Source organism: Pezoporus wallicus, unplaced genomic scaffold (genome assembly GCF_028554395.1).
Source record: "Pezoporus wallicus isolate ANWC-B61680 ecotype Strahan unplaced genomic scaffold, APGP_CSIRO_Pwel_v1 contig_3568, whole genome shotgun sequence".
NCBI lineage: Eukaryota > Metazoa > Chordata > Aves > Psittaciformes > Psittacidae > Pezoporus > Pezoporus wallicus.
The window spans coordinates 1,407,625-1,428,071 of record NW_026637826.1 but is presented as its reverse complement, the minus strand read 5'-3'; the positions used below and the strand labels follow the sequence as shown (position 1 = coordinate 1,428,071).

Here is a 20,447-nt window from a genome sequence, read left to right as displayed (position 1 = left end):
ATGGAGAGATTGCCCACAGGTAAGATCAGAGAACTGAGTCTGTGACTCCCCCCCGCCCCAAGCTGAACATCCAGATGCTGACAGCTTCACCTCAGCAGCACCCGCCCCCCCCAAACCGAGCCGCGGCAGAAGACAAGGATAAGCTGGAGTCTCCAGGGAGCAGCCAAAGCACACAAACAGTACTCTTCCATCTCTGTGTGTTTCACCACGGACCATTATCTGTTGTCCCTGACACAGGTGCCCAGCTGGAAAGCTTCCCAAATGGGCACCGCGATGCCCCACGCTGCAGCCGTCCCCGCTCCTCCCTACAGACCCACTGCTGGCTGCAAGCAGACACAGCACGGTCCCCTCCCTGCCTACAGCCCTTCAACAGAGCTTCATGGACTGCTGGGCTCTGGAGTCCCACCAGCGGTGGCTCTGCAGGGAAAAGCAGCAAGGGCTCTTCAGCCATGTCTCCCCTTGCCGCTCCCTTCTGCCAGGCCCCCGGCATCATCGTCTTTGTGACATCACCGCGGTGCACCCAAGGGATACGGGAGAGCACCCGCTGGTACCCACAGTCAGTCAGCGCCAGCAGCCTCTCCTGCCTGACTGTTGGGACTGGGCCTGGTTCTCCAGGGCAGTGGCTGCCGAGCGAACCGTGGGTCCAGGGCCGACAGCAGAAATGGAATGGGAGCCGGCTCCCGCACCAGCGCCATCCCTTTGTGCTCCGCATGCGCTGGGGCAGTCGGCAGACACGGCTGCTGCCGGCCCTTCAGGACAGGGGCAAACAGCGCCCTGTGACACAGCCGCAGCAGCCACACAGGAGGAGCGGGATGTGCAACCCGGCAGCGAGGGACACGACAACATCCGAATCCCTCCTCTTTCCAACCTGAGCAGGGGCCCAGCCAGAGAATTCTCAGGCCTCAGCTTTCCACAGAGGCTGTGGAAGATCCTGGAAAGCAGCGAGTTTCGGTCCATCTGGTGGGGTATGGGAGGAAAATGTGTGGCCATCAGTGAAGAACTCTTCCAACAGGAGGTGCTGGGCCGGGTTTTCTCCACACAGAAGATGAACTCTTTCCTCCGGCAACTGTACAACTACGGCTTCACCAGAGTGCACCCAGACTCCCAGAGATCTGCCTCCCTGCCTGAATTCCTTGCTGAGGAAGCAGCAGCCTCTTCTCACAGCAAGGTACAGAACTTGCCCCGCACATCAACCAACGCAACCAGGCTTGAGGGTTTCCAGTCCTGGCATGCTGACAGCTAACCCTTCTCCTTTGCTCGCTGCAGGTGCTCTACTACCACAGCCCCAGCTTCAGCAGAGAGCGTCCCCAGCTGCTGGAGCAGCACAAGAGGAAAGCTGCCATCAAGCGGAAGGCCCCGGGGGCACCACAGGAGGAGGAAGAACATCCCCCCAGAAGCGCCGATGCGCAGCCTGCAGTGCACAGGAGGGCATCTCCACCCGCCAAGCGACGGAATGGAGCACTTCCTGGCCCCAGCACTGCCCGTCCATCCCCAAGGGCAGCCTATCCCTCAAGCCCAGAGCCTGCCAGAGCAGCAGGCAGAGAGAGCTTCATCCCTCCCAACCTCCGCTTCCCACTACCATGGTAGAGAGACCTTAAGAGTATTCATAGATATGGAGTCCCTCAATAGAGCTTAGGAGAGTAGGTTAGATAGAGCCTGGTAGAATTAGGAATAAACTATTAAACAATAAACCTTCCTCAGTTGTCCTGTCCTGTTTGTACAGCACAACCACAGCAGGAGTTCCTATCTCACCACCCAAACCCCAAGCAGAAGCAGCTGATCTGCCACCAGCTGAACCATTGCTGAGAAGAGCCCAGCCTGCTTTCTGAGCTCTCGAGAGTAAAAGCCAGGCTGTGGCTCACACGGTGCTTGCTCCTCTCTTTGGAGAGACATTCTCCAAGGCCATGCCAGGAGACCAGGAGCTCACAAGTACTGGCACTCTTCAGCTGACGCGGCTGAGCCGTAGAACCCTGGCTCAGGTTTTAGCACCAGAAGACAGCCCGTTACTCTGTGGATGAGCTAAGAACCTCTGAGAAGAGCATTGAAAGAGACCCAGTTGAGTCAAGAGCCTTTAACTGAAGCATCTGAACTCGATGCTGCTTCCTGCGGCCCCTCCTATCCACTGAGCAGGGGTTCATCTCTTGGTGGCACCTGGTTTGTCTCACATGCTGCATGCTCGGGACAGTCTGTGCTTTGCAGTGGTTTATGTTAACCAGCATAAGAAATAAGGGGTCCAGCCTGCACGTCCCCAGTAGACACTGAGTGCTACACAGCGCAGTCCCATCATGGAGAGATTGCCCACAGGTAAGATCAGAGAACTGAGTCTGTGACTCCCCCCCGCCCCAAGCTGAACATCCAGATGCTGACAGCTTCACCTCAGCAGCACCCTCCCACCCCAAACCGAGCCGCGGCAGAAGACAAGGATAAGCTGGAGTCTCCAGGGAGCAGCCAAAGCACACAAACAGTACTCTTCCATCTCTGTGTGTTTCACCACGGACCATTATCTGTTGTCCCTGACACAGGTGCCCAGCTGGAAAGCTTCCCAAATGGGCACTGCGATGCCCCACGCTGCAGCCGTCCCCGCTCCTCCCTACAGACCCACTGCTGGCTGCAAGCAGACACAGCACGGTCCCCTCCCTGCCTACAGCCCTTCAACAGAGCTTCATGGACTGCTGGGCTCTGGAGTCCCACCAGCGGTGGCTCTGCAGGGAAAAGCAGCAAGGGCTCTTCAGCCATGTCTCCCCTTGCCGCTCCCTTCTGCCAGGCCCCCGGCATCATCGTCTTTGTGACATCACCGCGGTGCACCCAAGGGATACGGGAGAGCACCCGCTGGTACCCACAGTCAGTCAGCGCCAGCAGCCTCTCCTGCCTGACTGTTGGGACTGGGCCTGGTTCTCCAGGGCAGTGGCTGCCGAGCGAACCGTGGGTCCAGGGCCGACAGCAGAAATGGAATGGGAGCCGGCTCCCGCACCAGCGCCATCCCTTTGTGCTCCGCATGCGCTGGGGCAGTCGGCAGACACGGCGGCTGCCAGCCCTTCAGGACAGGGGCAAACAGCGCCCTGTGACACAGCCGCAGCAGCCACACAGGAGGAGCGGGATGTGCAACCCGGCAGCGAGGGACACGACACCGTCCGAATCCCTCCTCTTTCCAACCGGAGCAGGGGCCCAGCCAGCGAATTCTCAGGCCTCAGCTTTCCACAGAGGCTGTGGAAGATCCTGGAAAGCAGCGAGTTTCGGTCCATCTGGTGGGGTATGGGAGGAAAATGTGTGGCCATCAGTGAAGAACTCTTCCAACAGGAGGTGCTGGGCCGGGTTTTCTCCACACAGAAGATGAACTCTTTCCTCCGGCAACTGTACAACTACGGCTTCACCAGAGTGCACCCAGACTCCCAGAGATCTGCCTCCCTGCCTGAATTCCTTGCTGAGGAAGCAGCAGCCTCTTCTCACAGCAAGGTACAGAACTTGCCCCGCACATCAACCAACGCAACCAGGCTTGAGGGTTTCCAGTCCTGGCATGCTGACAGCTAACCCTTCTCCTTTGCTCGCTGCAGGTGCTCTACTACCACAGCCCCAGCTTCAGCAGAGAGCGTCCCCAGCTGCTGGAGCAGCACAAGAGGAAAGCTGCCATCAAGCGGAAGGCCCGGGGGGCAGCACAGGAGGAGGAAGAACATCCCCCCAGAAGCGCCGATGCGCAGCCTGCAGTGCACAGGAGGGCATCTCCACCCGCCAAGCGACGGAATGGAGCACTTCCTGGCCCCAGCACTGCCCGTCCATCCCCAAGGGCAGCTGCTCCCACAAGCCCAGAGCCTGCCAGAGCAGCAGGCAGAGAGAGCTTCATCCCTCCCAACCTCTGCTTTCCACCACCATGGTATAGAGACCTTAAGAGTATTCATAGTTATGGAGCCCCTCAATAGAGCTTAGGAGAGTTGACAGGCACTTAGGAGAGTAGGTTAGATAGAGCCTGGTAGAATTAGGAATAAACTTGTAAACAATAAACCTTCCTCAGTTGTCCTGTCCTGTTTGTACAGCACAACCCCAGCAGGAGTTCCTATCTCACCACCCAAACCCCAAGCAGAAGCAGCTGATCTGCCACCAGCTGAACCATTGCTGAGAAGAGCCCAGCCTGCTTTCTGAGCTCTGCATGCTGCATGCTCGGGGACAGTCCGTGCTTTGCACTGGTTTATGTTAACCAGCATAAGAAATAAGGGGTCCAGCCTGCACATCCCCAGTAGACACTGAGTGCTACACAGCGCAGTCCCATCATGGAGAGATTGCCCACAGATAAGATCAGAGAACTGAGTCTGTGACTCCCCCCGGCCCCAAGCTGAACATCCAGATGCTGACAGCTTCACCTCAGCAGCACCCTCCCACCCCAAACCGAGCCGCTGCAGAAGACAAGGATATGCTTGCAAGTGCCTACTGGTTTTATTAGCGGTGCCACAGGGGGGTCCCAGCCCCATGGTGAGGGTTCTGGGGCGTGAGGCGGTGTCACCCTGCCTGCCCCGCTATCCCTGTGCACATCACCTGGTGGTGTCCCAAGTGTCGCAGCGGGGCCCCTGCCACTTGTCATAGCACTGGCACCTGAACTGCTCAGCCAGCCCCGAGGTGTCATCACTGGCCTCCAGGCTCTGGGTCACCAGCCAGGGCTTGCCACCTTGCAGGTTGATGGCAAAGCGGAAGGGGTCGAGGTGGAGGAAGCCCTGCTTGTCCTCCTTGCGCACGCATCGGCCCTGGCCGGAGCACAAGCTCTGGCTGCAGAGATCAGTGCTGGCCGTCACATTGACGATGTAGTGGCCTAGTGGCCCTTCCACATAGTCCTTCAGCCTCAGGCACATCTTCTGCAATGGCATATGATGTTACAGTCCTGCTGGTCAGGGAATGGGGGTTCTGTGAAGGCAGTGGCATGGTGCCAACCCCAAAACTCACCTTGGAGTTGCTGTAGTTGAGGCTGCCCCAGAGGATTATGCCAGCAGCACCCTGAGCTGCACTCTCCCCGATGGTGTTCATCAGGTCCTCCTGCACCCCAGGGAGAGGAAAAGTCAACGCTGCCCAAAGAGCTAAAGATTCCCAGCACCAACCCATCAGCCTGAGCGGTACCCGCTATCCCCACACCCCCATCACCTGGGAAAGGAAGTCGACTGTGCAGTCAAAGGCAATCTGGGAGTAGGGCAGAACAGGGATGCCACCATCAAGGACACCACGCTGCATGGCAAAAGCTTCAGCCACACGGTGCCGGACGTAGGCGAGCGCCTTGTTGGTGCCGTTGAGGCAGGAGGGCAGGTAGATGCTGGGGTAGAGCGCCCGGCTGCTCTCCCAGAGCCACCACAGCTCCTTGTTCCTCTGCTGCTCCACCGCCGGGCACATCCCGGTGTAGGGCAGGCTGTCGAAGTCATTGTTGTAGCAGTCAGGGAAGCCATAGAACCCCCAGTAGCTGTCGGAACGGAGGGTCTCACCCAGCCGCAGGGTCTGCTCCATGAAGTTGCGGGCGCTCTGCTCAAACTGCTGCTTGGCCGCCTCCTTCACCAGCTCAGGGGGCCACTGCGGGTGCTGCTGCCGCACCAGCTCCTCCGACTGCTGCTGGTAGATGTCCATGGAGGCCCAGTTGCGGACCCACAGCGGGCGCCACTTCTCCCAGTCGATGACGGCCAGTCCTCTGTAGGCAGGGCTGGGCAGGGTGACCTTGATGTCCCGGGTGGCCTGCTGGAGGTGGGCCTGCAGGCTGGCATTTTGGGGGAGGCCCCCGTTCACTGGCATCCCCTCAGATGTGTAGTAGGGGAGGAGCCCCAGCTCCTTGCTGTAGAACAGGGTGATGTCCTGCCCGGTGAAGGACTGCTGGTCGTTGGCCAACACATCAAAGACCTCCAGGTTGAGGGTGACGTTGTACTTCTCGGCGCAGCGCTCCGTGGGGATGTTCCAGATGGTGACAAAGGGGCGGCTGACAAGGACAGGGCCCGGCCCCCTGGCACAGGCCAGGGAAAGCAGGAGCAGCAGGAAGACCCAGCAGGACCACCCCAATGCCATGGTGCTGGTGGGAGCAGGATGTGTCCTGAAGCAGTCTGGGGAGAGCCAAGACAAAGGGAGGCCTGGGCAGACCCCGATAAACCCAGACCTTTATCCCCAGGCCAAGCTGCCGCTGGCATTAACCCACACCCCTGTTCTCGAGCAGTGCCAGGGCCCCGCGGGCGCTTCTCCCACCTCCTCACAGCAAATCCCCAACGTTAGCCCCGGGCTAACGACCGTCAGCAGCGGGCGCGGCCGGGGAGGAATGCGCAGAGTCAACACCCGGTGATGGCCGGCGTTGAGCTGGGCTGGAAAGACAAACAGGCACGGGAAGGGGGCGGAGGGCAAGGTCACGGTGAGGGACGTGGGCAGTGCGGAGCATCGGCCATGAGCTGGCACGAGGAGGGCACGACGGGGGGGAAGCACGCAGCTCCGGGCAGGACCCGGCGAGACACAGCCTGGGACCGGCGGTGGCACCGGACGGCACCGTGTGGGGACAGCAGCCGCAGCACGGAGGGCCCGGTTTGGGGGCACTCGCAGCACAGAACGGCACCGTGCGGGGACGGGCAGCAACCGGCAGCCGAGGGGAGACGGCGGGGACAGGGCCCGTCCCGGGGGCACCCCTCCCAGGGCTGTACCCACCGCGGCCGTATCGCGCCGGTCGCTGTCGCGATATCGCGGGCACCCCGCGCGCACGGGGAACGCGGGGCGGGGCCAGACCCTCTGGGGGCGGGGCTTGCGGGAACGGGCGTGGAGAAGAGGAGCGCGGGGCCGCCCCCGCCGCTGCCTCCACGTGTGTGGCCCGGCCGTGGCGGAGCCCGCCCGGGAGCGGTGCGAGCTGTGCCCCCCCGAAACACCCCACACCCCGCTGACGCGCACCCAGCTTTATTCGAGGTAAAGCACTTCGGTGTGGGGCAGCGCACAGGGGCTTAGCACCACACAGCACCCGCTCCATGCCCCCATGCCCCCCCCCCCCGCCGCCCCCATCTCTCCTTACAACAGGAGAGGCCCCCCCGCCCTCCATCCCAATGGTGGGCACCCGCCCCACAGGAGGGAGGGCAGAGGTAGGGCAACCGCACTGTTCTAGCCCTGGTAAGGGGCAGCCCCCCTGCATAACAAGCTGCATCCCAGGCAGGGTTATCTTAAATAGGTCCCCTACACCACCACAGAAAGGGGGTGCCACAAGGGGCAGCTCAGTCCAAGAGGAGGTAGCACCAGCTTGCAAGCAGCAACAGCACCCCAAGTCTCAGTGGTGCCAAGAAGTCAGGGGCATCACTGCGGGGGCCAGCAGGCACCTGGCAGCTGCTGCCCTGCCAGCCCTGGTAGCAGTGGCAGCGGAAGTGGGTCCGTAGGAAGAAGGTGTCAGCAGGGGACAGTTGGCCCTCGGCCCAGAAGAGGGGGCGCTGGGGGTTGTCCCCATCCCGGCGCTGCAGCTGGAAGCTGGTGGAGTTGAGGTGGAGGAAGACATCAGCGTTGCTGTCCTGGCGCAGGCAGCGGCCCCGGCCCTGGCACAGCGCTGTGCTGCAGAGCTGCGCCGCCGTCGTGACATTTACGATGTAGCGTCCCAGGTCACTCTCCAGGTAGTTCTTGATGATCTGGCACGAGTCCTGGGGGAAGGGGGATATCAGGGGTAATGTTGAGGTGCCCCAGGCAGAGAAGCATCCCAGATGGAGAAGGCAACCCAGCCTCGATCCACTCTGGGGGCAGGTGTCCTCCCCCTTCCTCATCATCCGCCTCCCCAGGGGCACACTGACCCAAACCTACCCGGTTTTTGGTGTAGTCTGCATCACCCCAGAAAATGGCTCCGGCTGCACCCAGTGCCGCGCTCTCTCCAATGGTAGAGATCAGGTCCAGCTGTGGAGACAGAGCCCAGTTAAGTCCCTGCAGGCCCCAACACAGCACCCGCACCCCCAGCACGATGTGCTCCAAAGAGCCTGCTGCAGGGTCAGGGGGGCAAGACCCACCCCTGCACCAGGCCACAGGGAGAGGGGACTGTTCCAGCTCCTTGGGCACAAAGCTTCCCAACACTACCTTTCTCCTGTGGGACTAAACCAACACAACACAGGAGCTGTGGGTTCATGTACCCCAGGGTCCTGCCTGCTGGGACCCCGGAGACCTGTAGCACCTTCCATACACTTCCTTGGTGATGGCAACTATTTGTGCCAGTCCTGCTGCCAAATAACTGGCTCATAGCAGGGCTGTGCTGTGGGTCCCCACGCTGTGATCCCCCCTTGGAGGGAAGGCAGCAGGACTGAGCACCGTTCCTGCTCCCCAGGTCTAGTCCCATGCCAAAGGGCACTGCTCCCCAGCCCACATGGACACAGCCAAACCAGTGTGCCAGTAGGACCATGAGGGCAGACACCAGACCTCAGAGCCACCCCACTCCAGAGGGGTGGATGGCACACAGGCAGAGGCACCACCTCAGCTGACTCCCGAGCCCAGGCACACAGGTTTTGGGACGGTGACATCCCGGTGGCAGAGCCCTACCTGGCTGAGCATATCCAGCTTGCGGATGTAGGTGGGCCGGGTGTAGACAAAGACAGGCAGGGAGTAGCCATCGTGGTGCTGCTGTGAGATCCGCATGGCCTCCATCACCCGCGCCCGCACGAACTTGCGGCTGTTGGGAGTGGAGGCCAGGAGCACGTCGAGGTAGATGGAGGGGTAGAGGGCCATGCTCTCCCGCCAGAGCCACGCCAGCTGGTCATTGCGAGTCTTCTCCACGTCCGGGCACTGCCCGGTGTAGCTCTCCTTGTTCTTGCTGTAGTCATGGTTGTAGCAGTCAGGGAAGAGGTAGAACCCCCAGAGCTGCTTGGGTCGGAAGCTCTTGGCCACACGCAGGGTGCTCACCATGAACTGCCGGGCGGCTGACTCGAACTCAAACACAGCCTGCTTGTTGGCCTCCTCATGGGACCAGTTGAGCTGTCGCTGGTACACCAGCTGCTTGGACACCTCCCGGTAGATGTCCTTGGGCTTCCAGTTGCGAGCCCAGATGGGCCGCCACTCCTCCCAGTCGATGACAGCCAGCCCCTCCTTGGCGGGCGAGCGGATGTACTTGCTGATGCCCTCCTGGAGGCGTGCGAGGTGCTCGGACAAGCTGCTGTTTTGGGGGACCCCGCCGTTGACAGCCACACGCTGGCTGTTGTAGTAGGGGTAGAGCCCCAGGCGCTCCTTGTAGAAGATGGTGAGGTTCTGCCCCACGAAGCCCTCATTGGGGGAGGCCTGCAGGTCGAAGAGGCTGAAGTCGAGGGACACCTGGAAGCGGGGCTTGCAGTCCTGGGTGGGCACGTTCCAGGCCACCAGGAAGGGCCGGCGGGTGAGCAGGGGGGCGGCCGCGGGCTTCTCGGGGGGCTGCTGGGCCAGTGCCAGCAGGGCCAGCCAAGGCACGGCCAGCGCCGCCGCGCAGACCCCGCGCATCCTGCCCGAGGGGCGCCGGGGCAGCGGCGAGCCGGGGGTCAGGCGGGGCGGGCGGCTCTGCCCGCACCCCCCAAAGCAGACCCTGCCCCGAGCCCCCCGCCCGGGGCAGAAAGGCACCGGGGGAGCGTGGGCAGAGCCCCCGGGGGTTCGGCTCCCCGGGATCCCGGTCCCACGCGGCTCCGCCCGCTCCCGGTGCCGCGGGTGCCGGCGCGGCGCTCCCTTTGTCCGCGGCCGGGACACAAAGCGCGGGGCGCGGCCCCGCTCGCCGCCCGCTCCGCTCCGCGCCCGCTGCCCCCGGCTCACGCCATCCCCAGCCACGGGCTCCACCGGCGTCGCCGCCCCCCGCCGCCGCTTTTAAACCTCCCCGGCGCGCACCACCCGCGGGGGCGCCGCCTCCCGCCACGAACGGCCCCGCCCCGGGCGCGCAGCGAGACGGGCTGGCGGCGCGGGGTGCCGCGGGGTGCCGCGGGTGCGGGCCGGCCGCGGACCCACACCCGCACGCGCCCACCCCCGTGGGGCCGAGGCTCCGGGCCAGGCGCCGCCGCCCCCCTGTCCCGCCGCGGTTGGTACGGCCCGGGAGGCCCCGCCCCCCACGCGGACAACGGGAGCGGTGTGGGTTGGGCGTCAGCCCGCAGGGGGCGCCGCGGGGCGGCGGGGGGAGGCGGCGCAACGGGCTGCGGGACTCGACGGCTTGGGGGGGGGGGGTCACAACGGTGGAGACCCCAGGGCGGGGGCACCCCGATAATGGGGGGGGGCAGGAGGGCGGATGGGGGCCCAGGGTGCTGGGGACCCCAGGATCATGGTCACTCCAAAACGGCGGGGACACCGGGCTGCTGTCCCCGGGTCGGTGGTGAGCCTGGAACCACAGTGAGCCCGGCACAGTGGTGGCCCTAGGCTGCTGTCCCCAGCTCATGTCACCAGAGCAGCAGTGACCCCAGAGCAGTGGCAACCCCAGGGCAGCAGTGTCCCCACCACGGTGGTGTCCCCAGGGTGGTGGTGTCCTGGAGCAGCGGTGTCCCTGGGCAGTGCTGCGCTGGGCAGGATGTCCTGTGCGGGGCCAGGGCAGCCGGTACTGACTCAGCAGCAGCCCCGCAGGTTTCCTGCCCAGGGGGACAAGGGGCAGCAGGGCTGGGGGGGGGGGGGGAGGGTTTCCTTCCCGGGGCACTGCTGAGGCTCCGGCGGGGCCCCCCGGGTGGGCAGCAGGACAGGCAGTGCTGAGGGCCCAGCCATGTGGCAGTGCCCATGTCCTGCCCATCCCCTGCTGCTCTGGCCGTGCCGTGCCAGGGGCCATCGGGGTGCCCCCACGGAGGAAGCGCCGGGGCTGGAGCCGAGGGTGTGCCGGGACCGGCGGGGGAAGGAAGCGGGGCTGAATCTGCGGAAGCGCTCCCCAGCCACCCGCCTGCTCCCCAGGGAGCGGGTGGGAGCGCTGAGCCCGGCATTGTTCGGTGCTGGCCACCGGTGCCGCTGGTGCCGAGCCCAGGGCTGCGGGCACCCACAGATGGCTCCTGTTAGTGGGACCCGCATGGGTGTCAGCTTTGACTGCGAAGCTCCCACTGAGAGGGTGATGGTACCGCCAGGGTCGTGCACAGCATCCAGATCGAACCCAGGCTGCACCCAACAGCTTGGCCCAGCCTGCAGGCAATGCTAGGCACTGGGTGGGAGAGGGGCAGGGAAGGTCGTTCATGGGCCAGGCGTTCGTTGCCAAAACCATGGGGAGAGACTGTGGGCAGCCAAGAAATCCCAGCGCCTGCGGGCACTGCCCTTCCCCTGCGGGCAGTAAACAGGCTCCCAGAAACGCCTAAAATTTTCCATCCTCCGAGGCCTGGTGCGCTGAAGGTAAAGCCCCGCCAGCAGCGGGGTGGCTGCAGGGGTCACAGCTTTCCACTGCTGCGAGGGCTGCAAGTCCTCAACGCAACGCAGCTCCTCACTGCTGGGCTCCTTGGGAGGACTGGTTGCTACCTGCCCTGGTTTCCCTCCTGCCTTCCCTGCGGGAAGCCCTTGGATTTTGGGAGGGAGCAACTGGACAGATGCAGCCTCCCCTTTCCCATCTCACCCCAGTAAATGTGAGATGATTTGAAGCTGTTCCCAGCCGGGCAGAAGAGGAGAAAGGGAAGCAGGGCAGCATCTGGGGCGAGGCAGCAGAGTGGTTGAGAATCCCCCACCGGTGCCAGTACCGTGCTGTGAGTCACATCCGCTCGTGCCAACAGGTCCGGGCAAGGCGTGAGGAGTTCAGCTTGAGGACAGAGCATCTGCGGAGGCAGGGAGTGAGGCTGGCACCTGGATGTGCCCCGGGCTGGGGGCTGCCCTGCAGGCAGCAGGATGGGGATCCACTGGATACGGAGCTGCTCATGGGGTCAGGGAGCCACAGCCACCGCCTGGGTTAACCTCACCGATCCGTAACGCCCCGCACAGCCACCCAGTCCTCCTCGAGGTCACCACGATGTGTCCCTCCTGGGGCTGGGGCCTCTATGGATCAATGGGCAAAGGTCCCAGGGCCTCGTCCCCCGCACGCTGAAGCGCTGGCAGGACACGCCGCACCGCTCACTCATTACAGCTTTCGTCAGCGGCTCGTTTCCGAGCCGGCTTGTGTGGAGGAAATGATGAGAGGTGCCGGTGGCCGCAGGAAAACATATGCAGGGCTGGTGGGGACAGGACGTGGGGCACAGTGAGATCAGGCTCACCCACAGACAGCCGGCAATGGTCGGGAACGGGCGGCAGCCCGGCGCTGGGTCACGCCGGGTTGAGAAAGTCGTCAGGCTCCGGTGATTAATGAGGCAGGGATTTGGCAGGAACGGTGAGGAAGGAGCGGACGGGCGGATCCTGCCCCCCCACCGGGCTCACGCAAAGGGATGGGGAGAGGCCGGCTTGAGGTTGGGCTGCCCGGGTCTCCCCTGCTGCCCCCCACCCCAGGCCCCTCCAAGACCTCCTTCCCCACATGGGAAGGCAGAGGGACCCAAACAGGAACATTACATATTTATACAAACACATTTTCGTTGTGTATTTAAAGCAGCTACAAGCAGAGCCACAGCCTCACAAAGCCACCAACTCCTGCAAGCACCATGTGCCAAAGAGGATCCCCTTCATCACCCGTTCAGCCACACAAGCACAAACCCCCCTAGCCTGGAAAACGAGCAGGCTGGATGTGCCAGCAGCACAGAGCAAAGCCCAGCTCCCCTCAGCTCTCCAGCATCCCCACCCTCTGCCCCGCTCCCCAGTGAGACAGCTCTTGGACTTGTGGGCTCTACAAATAATTTTATTGAAATTTAACAAAAGTGGACAGATGCACTGGGAGGAAGGACCATAAATAGTGTACGTTCCCCAACCCCTCGGGTCCTACCCACGCGCTAGAGGAGCGAAGAGCCTAGTGTCAGTGAGTACGGTTCAGATACACATCCACACAGGACAGCACAACGTCGCACGGAAATCATAAAAAAACAGAAGAAAACCAAAAGGAAAACTTTCCTTTGTTTTTTTTTGTTTCGTTTTTTGCTTGCTCCAACACCACAGTGGACACAGATACTATTTACAGCGACCTTCACATTTTTAAGACCCCTCCATGTGCTCCCAAGGCCCTGCTGCTGCAGGAGGGGAGGCCTGGGGGCTGACTGCTCAGGGACCAGCCTGGGAAGAAATGGGGCAGGACGCAGCTTGTTGGCAGCCTGTGGAGATTCGCTGCTGATCAGCAACATGGGACGGTGGGAGAAGATGTGTGTTTTAGGGGAAGCATGTCTGATGCCCTGGGGGAAGGGTGGACAGCCTGTCAGTGAGGACAAAAGCATGCCTGCTAAGCTGGTCTCAGTCTCTTCTCCCCCCCGGGGTTCAGGCCCTGCCTTGCCAACAGATTTTTGGGTGGTAGCCAAGCGAGGGGCTCCCCGCTGGGGCAGGCAAATGGCACCAGCCCCCTCTCCATTCCTCCTCTGCCTTTCCCCGTACCCGAGGAGGGTTTGGTGCAGCTTTCCATGCCCTTCGACCAGCAGCAGGGCAGCCTGGCCATGGCTTTCTCTCCTCTCCTCTTCCTGGTGACAGCAGCTCCTGCTCTCCTGTGGAGCCGGAGGCACGGCTTTCCCAAGGAGATCCGGCCCAGGAGAAACTCGAGAGCAGGTGGTACAAGTAAGAAACACTTCAGTGGGGACTGTTTTAAGACAAGACTCTTTCAAGAAAGCAGTAGAACAAAAGATGTCGGAAGAAGCACCCAGCATCACAGTGTAGACAAACTCCCTGCCGGAGCCCTGCCCTCCTGCTTCCCTGATGGGTGGCAGCCAGCACATCCACTTCACCCTCCGTGCTCGCTCCCGTCGATGGGAACAGTGGGTGGGGGACGTGGAGGGAAGAGGTGGTGACAGGAAGACGGCAACAGCCACACCACTGTTATCTCTCCGAAGCTTGGAATGTGGCCCCGCGCCCGGGCAGCTCTGGGTGGGCGCGGGGTTGGATACATCCAACGCAGACGCTGACAGGGCTGGCAGCCAAGTGCCAGCAGCTTAAATTAAAAATCGAGGTAGCAAACATCTGAAGTGCTTAGAAAGTAAATAAGTTCTGGAACGAAAGGAGGAAAGCCGAGCTAGCTGCTCTGGGGAGCAGGCTCTACCCCTGCTTACAGCTGTGCCCACCACCAGTCCTCCTCCACCCGCCTGGTCCGGGGTTGCAGAGCAGGTAGGCAGTGGCTGCTAGCACTGGTGAGGACTGGCCAGGCCTTTCTCAGGGCTCGCACGTAGGGATGAGAGGTCCTTTCAGTGCTGCCAAGACAACCTCAACCTTCTCAAGCAGGAGGAAAGAGGAGAAAAGAGCAGTACCTTCCGAGACAGAGCAGAAAGCCTCCCTGTAAAGTGCATCGTGTTTCTCCTCCTACCACCAGCTGGGATGCGGGAGAAACCATAGTTCACATTGCCAGGGAGATTTCCAAGCCAGGACCGGCACACCGATGGATTGTTCTCAGGGATTAGGGAAGGAAGAGAGGATTTCCTTCCTGCTTGGCCATGTCAAGGCCCACCCCACCAGGAGGATTGTCCAAGACAGTAGCGGGGAGTGAGGATGTTATGAGGAGATGCCTTGCCCAGCAGCCCGGCCCTGAAGCAGGTGAGGGATGGTGCTCAGTGGGAGCTGGTTTGCTAACAGGAGAGGCAAATCCACTGCGGAGCTGGGGACCCTGCTGCCGCCAGCAGCAGCCACGGACCACAGAGATCTCCTGCAGGCAGAGCGACTGCAGGCAGCAGCAAAGCCAGCCTTCCTGGAGCAGGCATAAGCAGGGAAACACAGAGGGGGAAGAGACCGAGGTCCAAGGTAGTGGCATCTGATCCCCGTTCCCTTCCCAAGAGGAGCGCAGCAGCCAGCCAGATGTGCTTCAAGACCAGTCCCTCCTTGGCCTGCCCCATTTATCCTTCATCAATGGATCCATCCAGAAGAGCATCACATACCACCTATGTCAAGCGACAAGTGGCAACACTGGCCATCCATCCAGCAGGCCCGAGGGAGCTTGGGGGCCCAGGCAGCACGTTCCTTTGCCCTGGCTCTCCCTGGGCCACATACCTGAGAAGCAGGGGATTTTCTCTGGTGAGAAGTGCAGGCTCGCTCTCCCTTTAACAGCTCAAACACAGCAGCTCGTTTGCAGTTCCAGTTACCCATCAAACGTCGGCTAGAGGCTACGAAAGGTATTTTCTGACTCAAGCAAGGATGTTTTTAAGCGGTCGTTGCACAAGGTCACCCATCTCCTGTGAGGAACGGATCGCCAGCCAAGCCAGCCCAGCCTGCTCCATCCCGCCTCACCTCCGGGCGAGGGGAGAGCAACGGTCCCTGCCGCACGCCCAGAGTCCTCCTCGGGTGGGAACACAAGGCAGCCTCGCCTGGTGAGGCTGGGGGCAGTGGGGCAGCAACGTCTGGCAATTCACACCTCGCAGATGATCACCGGGAAATCCACGTGAATGCGAGGGTGCTCTAGCTTCACTATGCCCTGAAAGAAGAGTCAGAGTGGTGAGCACAAGAGAACACTGGAACAACAGCCCTGAGCCCTGCCCTGCAAGTCAACCTGTGCGAGAGAGGGCACTGCGCCCTCGAGGAACGGCAGTTCACAAAGCACCGTGACACCAGGTACGCCTCAGCAGCGGCATGCAAAGCCAAAGCACTTTGCCCTTCGAAGTCGTCCCTGGAGAGGCGAGGGCGGCAGGGCTGGCGGCCACACATGGCGGGTCCAGAGCTCAGCAGGGCGAGAAAGGAGGGAGCTGCTCTGCCAGGCACTGCCCGTGCAGCAGCTGGTGCGTGACTGGCAGATATTGCCCGTCTGGGCTTTTCATCCGGCACCTTTCATTCACGGGATTTAAATGAATGAAAAGAGCTCTCTGAGAGAAAGCAGCCAGGGCAGCTGGCACACAAGAAAAGCAGCTTTCTATCCAAAGGGGAGGCTGCTGAATGCACGCTCCCTCCATGCCAGCTACAGGCGCCTTTCCCATGCTCCGTCCAAGCCTTCTCCTGTTACTGCACCGAGAGGACCCGCTGGCAGGTGGGAGGCTCGGGGTGGAGGGGGGAGCAGGGCTCACGGCTGGGCCTGCATCCACAGGGCCAGAGAAAAGCCTGGGCTAGCAGAGGGCTGTTAGTGAGTGCTGGTCCCTGCTCTTTCCCGCTCAGCCGAGCTTTCCAACAGTGAGTTTCAACCCACACTGATGAGGAGTCAGTCCCACAGCCCAGGCCTGTCCCTGCAAGAGCAGCAGCTCGGGAGCCTCTTACCCCCCATAACTGCCTGTGCAGTGCTTAGAGGGGTCCCATCCCACTGTGAGGCTATCCACCCCAATGGACACCAATGGCTTGCCCAGGCACTCACTAGAGCTGTACTTTTCTGCTTGCTTAGGAAAGATTCCTGCAAGGACTCTCTCCACTTATGCCCCCAGAAGCTTCCCTACCTGCAGGCTATCCTTCTCCTGCACTGAGACCTTCAATTTGTGCTCCAGACCCTGTCCAGCTCCATCCCAGTTGTGTGCTTTAAGAGGAGACTTTTGCACTGAGGTGCAGAACACACAGCTGTCAACATCTCTCCCACGACCAAGCAGCCAGAGGAAAGTGCACACTCATGTCAGCAGGTGATGGGCTTCGAATGATGCTCCTGAAGCCAGGGCCTGGCCCTCCACAGAGACCTGACACTCGGCTGAGCAAGCACAGCTCCCCACACCTCGAGGAAGGTGGTAGGCAATTGGATGTCACAGCCATGCAGGGCTGCCTGGCACTTGGCACCCCACAACACGCACCCAGCTGAGCTGCCTTCCCCAGCCAGGCAGCTATAAGGGCCTGGGGCTCCGCTTCTCTCTGGAAAGTGGGGCTGGAGGGAATCACCAGCTCTCCCTCTCCTGCTACAGCCTCGCTAAGTGGCACAAGTGTGAGCCAGGACACACAGGAGTCAGGGCTCTGCGGGAGAAGCTGGGTGGAGCTGCCAGCCTTTGCCTTCCCCAGCAAGAAGATGCCCCGCGGGAGAAGGCCGGCATGCAGAGGCCCCTGCAAAGCTGGAACTTCAGCTGTTGCGGTTGTGCTTCAGCACGTCCTTTCCCCGCACGCTACCTGAGGTATCAGGTTCTTGTGGATCCTCTTCAGCTTGGCGCGCTTCCTCCCATTCTTGGTAACGATTGTCTCTTCGTAGAACTCGTGAGCCAGATCCCCATCCTCATCGTAGTACATGGAGCTGCCGAGAGGAGATGGGAAGCGAGCAGGTAAGAAAGAGCCTGCACGGGAGGCGGCTCCCGGCCTCCCGTGCCCGGGGCTGGGCCGGGCTGGCACCACCAACCCTGCGAGGCCCGCGGGCTGCCCTCCCGCTGCCCCGCCGTGCAGTGCTCGTGTAGGCCCCATAGCGGAGCCCCCCCCCCCCCCCCTGCCATGGCAACCGCCGCCCCGGCCTCTCACCCGCGGCGTGTGAAGACGAACGGGGTGGCGGCGCGCGCGGCCCGCGCCCGGGCCAGGGCCTGCTGCCCGCCGGCACCCTCAGCGCCGCCGCCGCCCGCCGCCGGGGAGGCGAAGGGCCACAGCCCCCGCGACTTGGAGCCGCTGGTGCCCATGGCGGCGGCGGGGGCGGCGGGAGCGGCCCGGTGACACCGACCGAGCACCGCCCTGCGTGAGCCGCTGCGACACTTCCGGTGCCCGCGACACCGCCCCCCCCACACGTGACCCGGGAGGGCGGAGCTGACCGCGTCACGTGAGAACTGCAAGGGGCGTGCCCACCTCCCCGCTTGGCGCCGGCGGGAACTTCGGAGGCGCGGGTTCGAGCCCCGACGCGGACCAACACCACGTGCGCGCACTCACAGCCCGGTGGCACCGGGGGGGTCCTCGTGTCCCTTCCCCGTACCGATCCCCCCCCCCCCCCAAGATAAGCCACAGGCCAGGCCTCGTCACCAAGATGCTTTTATTGGTGCTCGACGCCCTGCTTCCCCCCAGGGACACCCATTTCATCCCGGGGACACCTACTCCCCTGGGGACACCCACTCCCTGGGCCAGCCCCATGGGGGCTGTGACGGTGGGTCACGGGGTGCCCCACTCCACCCCCCCCTCCCAGTGCCCCCACCCGCCGGCGGGCAAGGGTCCCAGTGTGCTGCCTGACCACCAGCGCAGATGGCACGGTCACCCCGGTGTGTACGCAGCCAGAGCCTCCTGCATCTTCTGTCGGCAGCGGGCGTAGCGGTGCCGCAGCTGGCGCACGTGCTCCTCCTCCTCCCGCTGCAGGATGCGCAGGAAGTTGTGCAGCTCTGGCAGCGTGAAGGCGTCCCACTGCGGGCACACGGGCTGCTGCCGCAACGAGGACGTGGTGTGTCCCCCCATGGCTGTGTCCCCCCCAAGGCCACGTCCCCTGGTCCCCTCATGGCCACATACCACCAGTCCCTTCCCCCATCCCCACACTCACGTTCACCTCCCCGGTCTCATTCTCCTTCAGGACGAAGCTCAGCACCTTCTCGCTGGGGCCAGCCAGCAGCCGCAGCCGCAAGGGCTGCTCCTCATCAGCCAGCTTCCGTAGGTACACTGCAATGGCAGCCATGTGTCACGGGGGGGACACTGCCACAGGGACATCACCACCATGGGGACACTGCCACTATAGGGACACCACTGCCACTATCGGGACGCTGCCACTATAAGGATGCTGCTACCAGTGAAGATGCTGCCACTCCGCAGACATCAGCACCATGGGGGGGGACACATTGCTGCCATGAGGGACATGGGCATAACAGGGACATTGCTGCCAAAGGGGAATACCACTGCTACAGGGACGCTGCTGCCATGCAGACATCGCCATGGGGACATAAACTGCCACGGGGGATAGTGCTGCCATGAGGGGACATCCATACAGCTACTTAGGACTGCCAAGGGGGGATACCATCATAACAGGGACACCGCCACCATGGGGTACGCCACCACCTGGGGACATCACCACCATGAGGCTACCACCACTGAGGGGAAAACTGCCACCGTGGGGCCTCAGCTATGGGGACTGGGCCACCCCTGGTACCTTGCTCATCCTTCTCGGACCTCTCGAAGAGGGCGAACTTGCGAGGGTTGTCGATGACGGTGAACTTGCGGAGGAGAGCATCGATGACCTCGCTGGCACGCGTGTGTGAGAGGATGTGCAGGTGCTTCACGGTGCCCTTGGGCAGGTAGAAGGATGTGCGGCGCTTCACCCCCTGCGTGTGCGGCCCCGACCGCCCTGTCTGCAGCGCGGGGACCCGCTTGGTGGCCGGCACCGAGACGGGGCGCACCAGCTTCAGCTGCACCTTGATGAAGCCGGTGTAGGAGCCATCCTTGTTCTGGGAGACACCGGTGGGGGGGTGAGCAGGGCCAAGGCAGGACACTGGGATTCCTCCGCAGCCCCATGCCAGCCCCGTACCAGGCTCATGAAGAGGTTGCTGTTGATCTGGCTGTTGTACTCCTTGATCCGCTGCTCCACCTGCGCCTGGTCCAACTCTGCCTTCTCCCACTCGCTGGGCTCATCCTACACGACAGCAGCCGGGCTGAGCGGGACCCCTCCGCCGGTCCCGGCATCCCGCGGCCCCCAGCCCGCCCCGAACACTGTCTCACACATGCACACACACACACACACACACACAGAGGCGGTTGCGCGGGGTTGCATCAGCCCGGCTGATGAGCTCACCGTGCCTCCAGACCGGCACCAGTTCCCCCCAGGCCCTCGTCCCTGGGCTGCAGGGATGGGTGAACCCGCTGCGAGGACAGCCCTGCCGGCACCCCAGATCACAGAGGCGTCCCCAGGGCAGAGCGCTGGCAGCCGCCAGCCCGGCACCAGGGCAGGAACCCCGGGATTCGCCCATGCTGCCGGCACCCCACTTCAAAGCGCCGGCCCCACACAGGGGAATCCAGGCTCAGCGTCCCACCGCCGGCACCCACTAATGAGTATTTACATGGGGCCGAGGAGCACCCAAGACTCCTGGCCCCAACGGCCACCCTAGGGCATGCGGGTACTGCCGGACCCGGCTGTGGTCCCCACGAGGGGCTAATGCTGGCACCCCCAAACACTGTTCTTCGCTCCCTCCGGGAGAATCCAGCCTCGGGGGCCATGGGGCCGCCGTGCCAGACAGCACAGCCCCACTCACCCCACTGTGCCTCGCTCGCCCCACAGCGTTGCATCTACCCCCCACAGGTAGCCCCACAGCAAGGCAATGCTCAGCCCCCAGGCCTGAACTGCCTGCACCCCATATCTCCCTCACGGCCGGGCAACAACTGGCCCCCCTCGCATGCCCCTCAAGCACCCACCCCGGGGGGGGGTGCCCCCCCCGCCTGACGTCACCGCATCCCCCGTTACGTCACGCCAGTGGACCGGGACCGACCTGGCGGCGGCGCGGGCGGCGGCCGAGGGAGGTGCGGGCGGTGTAGAAGAGCTCGGGCTCGGAGTCGGAGTCCTCCTGGCTGCAGTAGCCGCTGCTGGCGGTGCTGCCCCCCGTGCCCCCCGCGCCGCCCCGCCGCAGCGCCAGCCCCGCCACCGCCCCGCAGCTGCTCCCGGACCCGCCGCCCCGCGACCCCGATCCGGCCACGGGCACGGCGGCGGCCACGGCCCGGGCCGG

General features: G+C 63.1%; 6 protein-coding genes across 6 annotated transcripts in view; 1 reads left to right on the top strand and 5 right to left on the bottom strand.

Moving 5' to 3' along the window:
- LOC130598424 (uncharacterized) lies at positions 1-3,914 on the top strand. Its single transcript, XM_057407840.1, has 6 exons — positions 1-19; positions 480-1,168; positions 1,267-1,416; positions 2,765-2,841; positions 2,901-3,453; positions 3,552-3,914. Exons 1-6 carry the CDS (start codon positions 1-3, stop codon positions 3,912-3,914), a joined length of 1,851 nt encoding a protein of 616 aa, XP_057263823.1.
- Positions 3,915-4,418: 504 nt separating this feature from the next.
- Positions 4,419-6,056, bottom strand: LOC130598432 (hyaluronidase-1-like). The gene is made up of 3 exons (XM_057407851.1): positions 5,122-6,056; positions 4,927-5,016; positions 4,419-4,838 (listed from the first exon to the last, which is right to left on the bottom strand). Exons 1-3 carry the CDS (start codon positions 6,019-6,021, stop codon positions 4,521-4,523), a joined length of 1,308 nt encoding a protein of 435 aa, XP_057263834.1. The 5' UTR covers positions 6,022-6,056; the 3' UTR covers positions 4,419-4,520.
- A 944-nt stretch (positions 6,057-7,000) lies between these two features.
- Positions 7,001-9,459, bottom strand: LOC130598365 (hyaluronidase-2-like). The gene is made up of 3 exons (XM_057407720.1): positions 8,488-9,459; positions 7,765-7,854; positions 7,001-7,607 (listed from the first exon to the last, which is right to left on the bottom strand). The coding sequence occupies exons 1-3, from the start codon at positions 9,412-9,414 to the stop codon at positions 7,194-7,196; spliced, it is 1,431 nt and encodes a 476-aa protein (XP_057263703.1). The 5' UTR covers positions 9,415-9,459; the 3' UTR covers positions 7,001-7,193.
- The window catches only part of NPRL2 (NPR2 like, GATOR1 complex subunit), a 27,393-nt gene continuing 16,404 nt past the window's right edge, over positions 9,459-20,447 (bottom strand). Inside the window, exon 12 of the mRNA XM_057407727.1 lies at positions 9,459-9,470. The gene's annotated coding sequence lies outside the window, so the exon portion shown is untranslated. The remainder of the gene's footprint in view (positions 9,471-20,447) is intronic.
- TUSC2 (tumor suppressor 2, mitochondrial calcium regulator) lies at positions 12,647-17,454 on the bottom strand. Its single transcript, XM_057407729.1, has 3 exons — positions 17,293-17,454; positions 16,954-17,074; positions 12,647-15,361 (listed from the first exon to the last, which is right to left on the bottom strand). Exons 1-3 carry the CDS (start codon positions 17,442-17,444, stop codon positions 15,296-15,298), a joined length of 339 nt encoding a protein of 112 aa, XP_057263712.1. The 5' UTR covers positions 17,445-17,454; the 3' UTR covers positions 12,647-15,295.
- The window catches only part of RASSF1 (Ras association domain family member 1), a 4,940-nt gene continuing 2,267 nt past the window's right edge, over positions 17,775-20,447 (bottom strand). The window contains exons 3-6 of the mRNA XM_057407728.1: positions 19,259-19,363; positions 18,884-19,178; positions 18,284-18,399; positions 17,775-18,150 (exon numbers count right to left, since the gene is read on the bottom strand). Of these exons, the coding sequence (XP_057263711.1) occupies positions 18,004-18,150; positions 18,284-18,399; positions 18,884-19,178; positions 19,259-19,363 (663 nt within the window). The 3' untranslated portion in view covers positions 17,775-18,003. The remainder of the gene's footprint in view (positions 18,151-18,283; positions 18,400-18,883; positions 19,179-19,258; positions 19,364-20,447) is intronic.

Bases quoted from the DNA above. Each gene is read 5' to 3' on its own strand.
- LOC130598424 (XM_057407840.1), top strand. The intron at 1,169-1,266 runs GTACAGAACTTG...TGCTCGCTGCAG, and splicing joins CAGCCTCTTCTCACAGCAAG to GTGCTCTACTACCACAGCCC. The intron at 1,417-2,764 runs GTGCACAGGAGG...CCCTTCTGCCAG, and splicing joins GCGCCGATGCGCAGCCTGCA to GCCCCCGGCATCATCGTCTT.
- LOC130598432 (XM_057407851.1), bottom strand. From the start codon at position 6,021: ATGGCATTGGGGTGGTCCTGCTGGGTCTTCCTGCTGCTCCTGCTTTCC. The intron at 5,017-5,121 runs GTGATGGGGGTG...CCTGGGGTGCAG, and splicing joins CAGTCGACTTCCTTTCCCAG to GAGGACCTGATGAACACCAT. The intron at 4,839-4,926 runs GTGAGTTTTGGG...ATGCCATTGCAG, and splicing joins TCAACTACAGCAACTCCAAG to AAGATGTGCCTGAGGCTGAA.
- LOC130598365 (XM_057407720.1), bottom strand. From the start codon at position 9,414: ATGCGCGGGGTCTGCGCGGCGGCGCTGGCCGTGCCTTGGCTGGCCCTG. The intron at 7,855-8,487 runs GTAGGGCTCTGC...CTGTCTCCACAG, and splicing joins AGCTGGATATGCTCAGCCAG to CTGGACCTGATCTCTACCAT. The intron at 7,608-7,764 runs GTAGGTTTGGGT...CCCTTCCCCCAG, and splicing joins CAGACTACACCAAAAACCGG to GACTCGTGCCAGATCATCAA.
- TUSC2 (XM_057407729.1), bottom strand. From the start codon at position 17,444: ATGGGCACCAGCGGCTCCAAGTCGCGGGGGCTGTGGCCCTTCGCCTCC. The intron at 17,075-17,292 runs GTGAGAGGCCGG...TCCTCTCGGCAG, and splicing joins TTCGTCTTCACACGCCGCGG to CTCCATGTACTACGATGAGG. The intron at 15,362-16,953 runs GTAGCGTGCGGG...CTCTTCTTTCAG, and splicing joins ACAAGAACCTGATACCTCAG to GGCATAGTGAAGCTAGAGCA.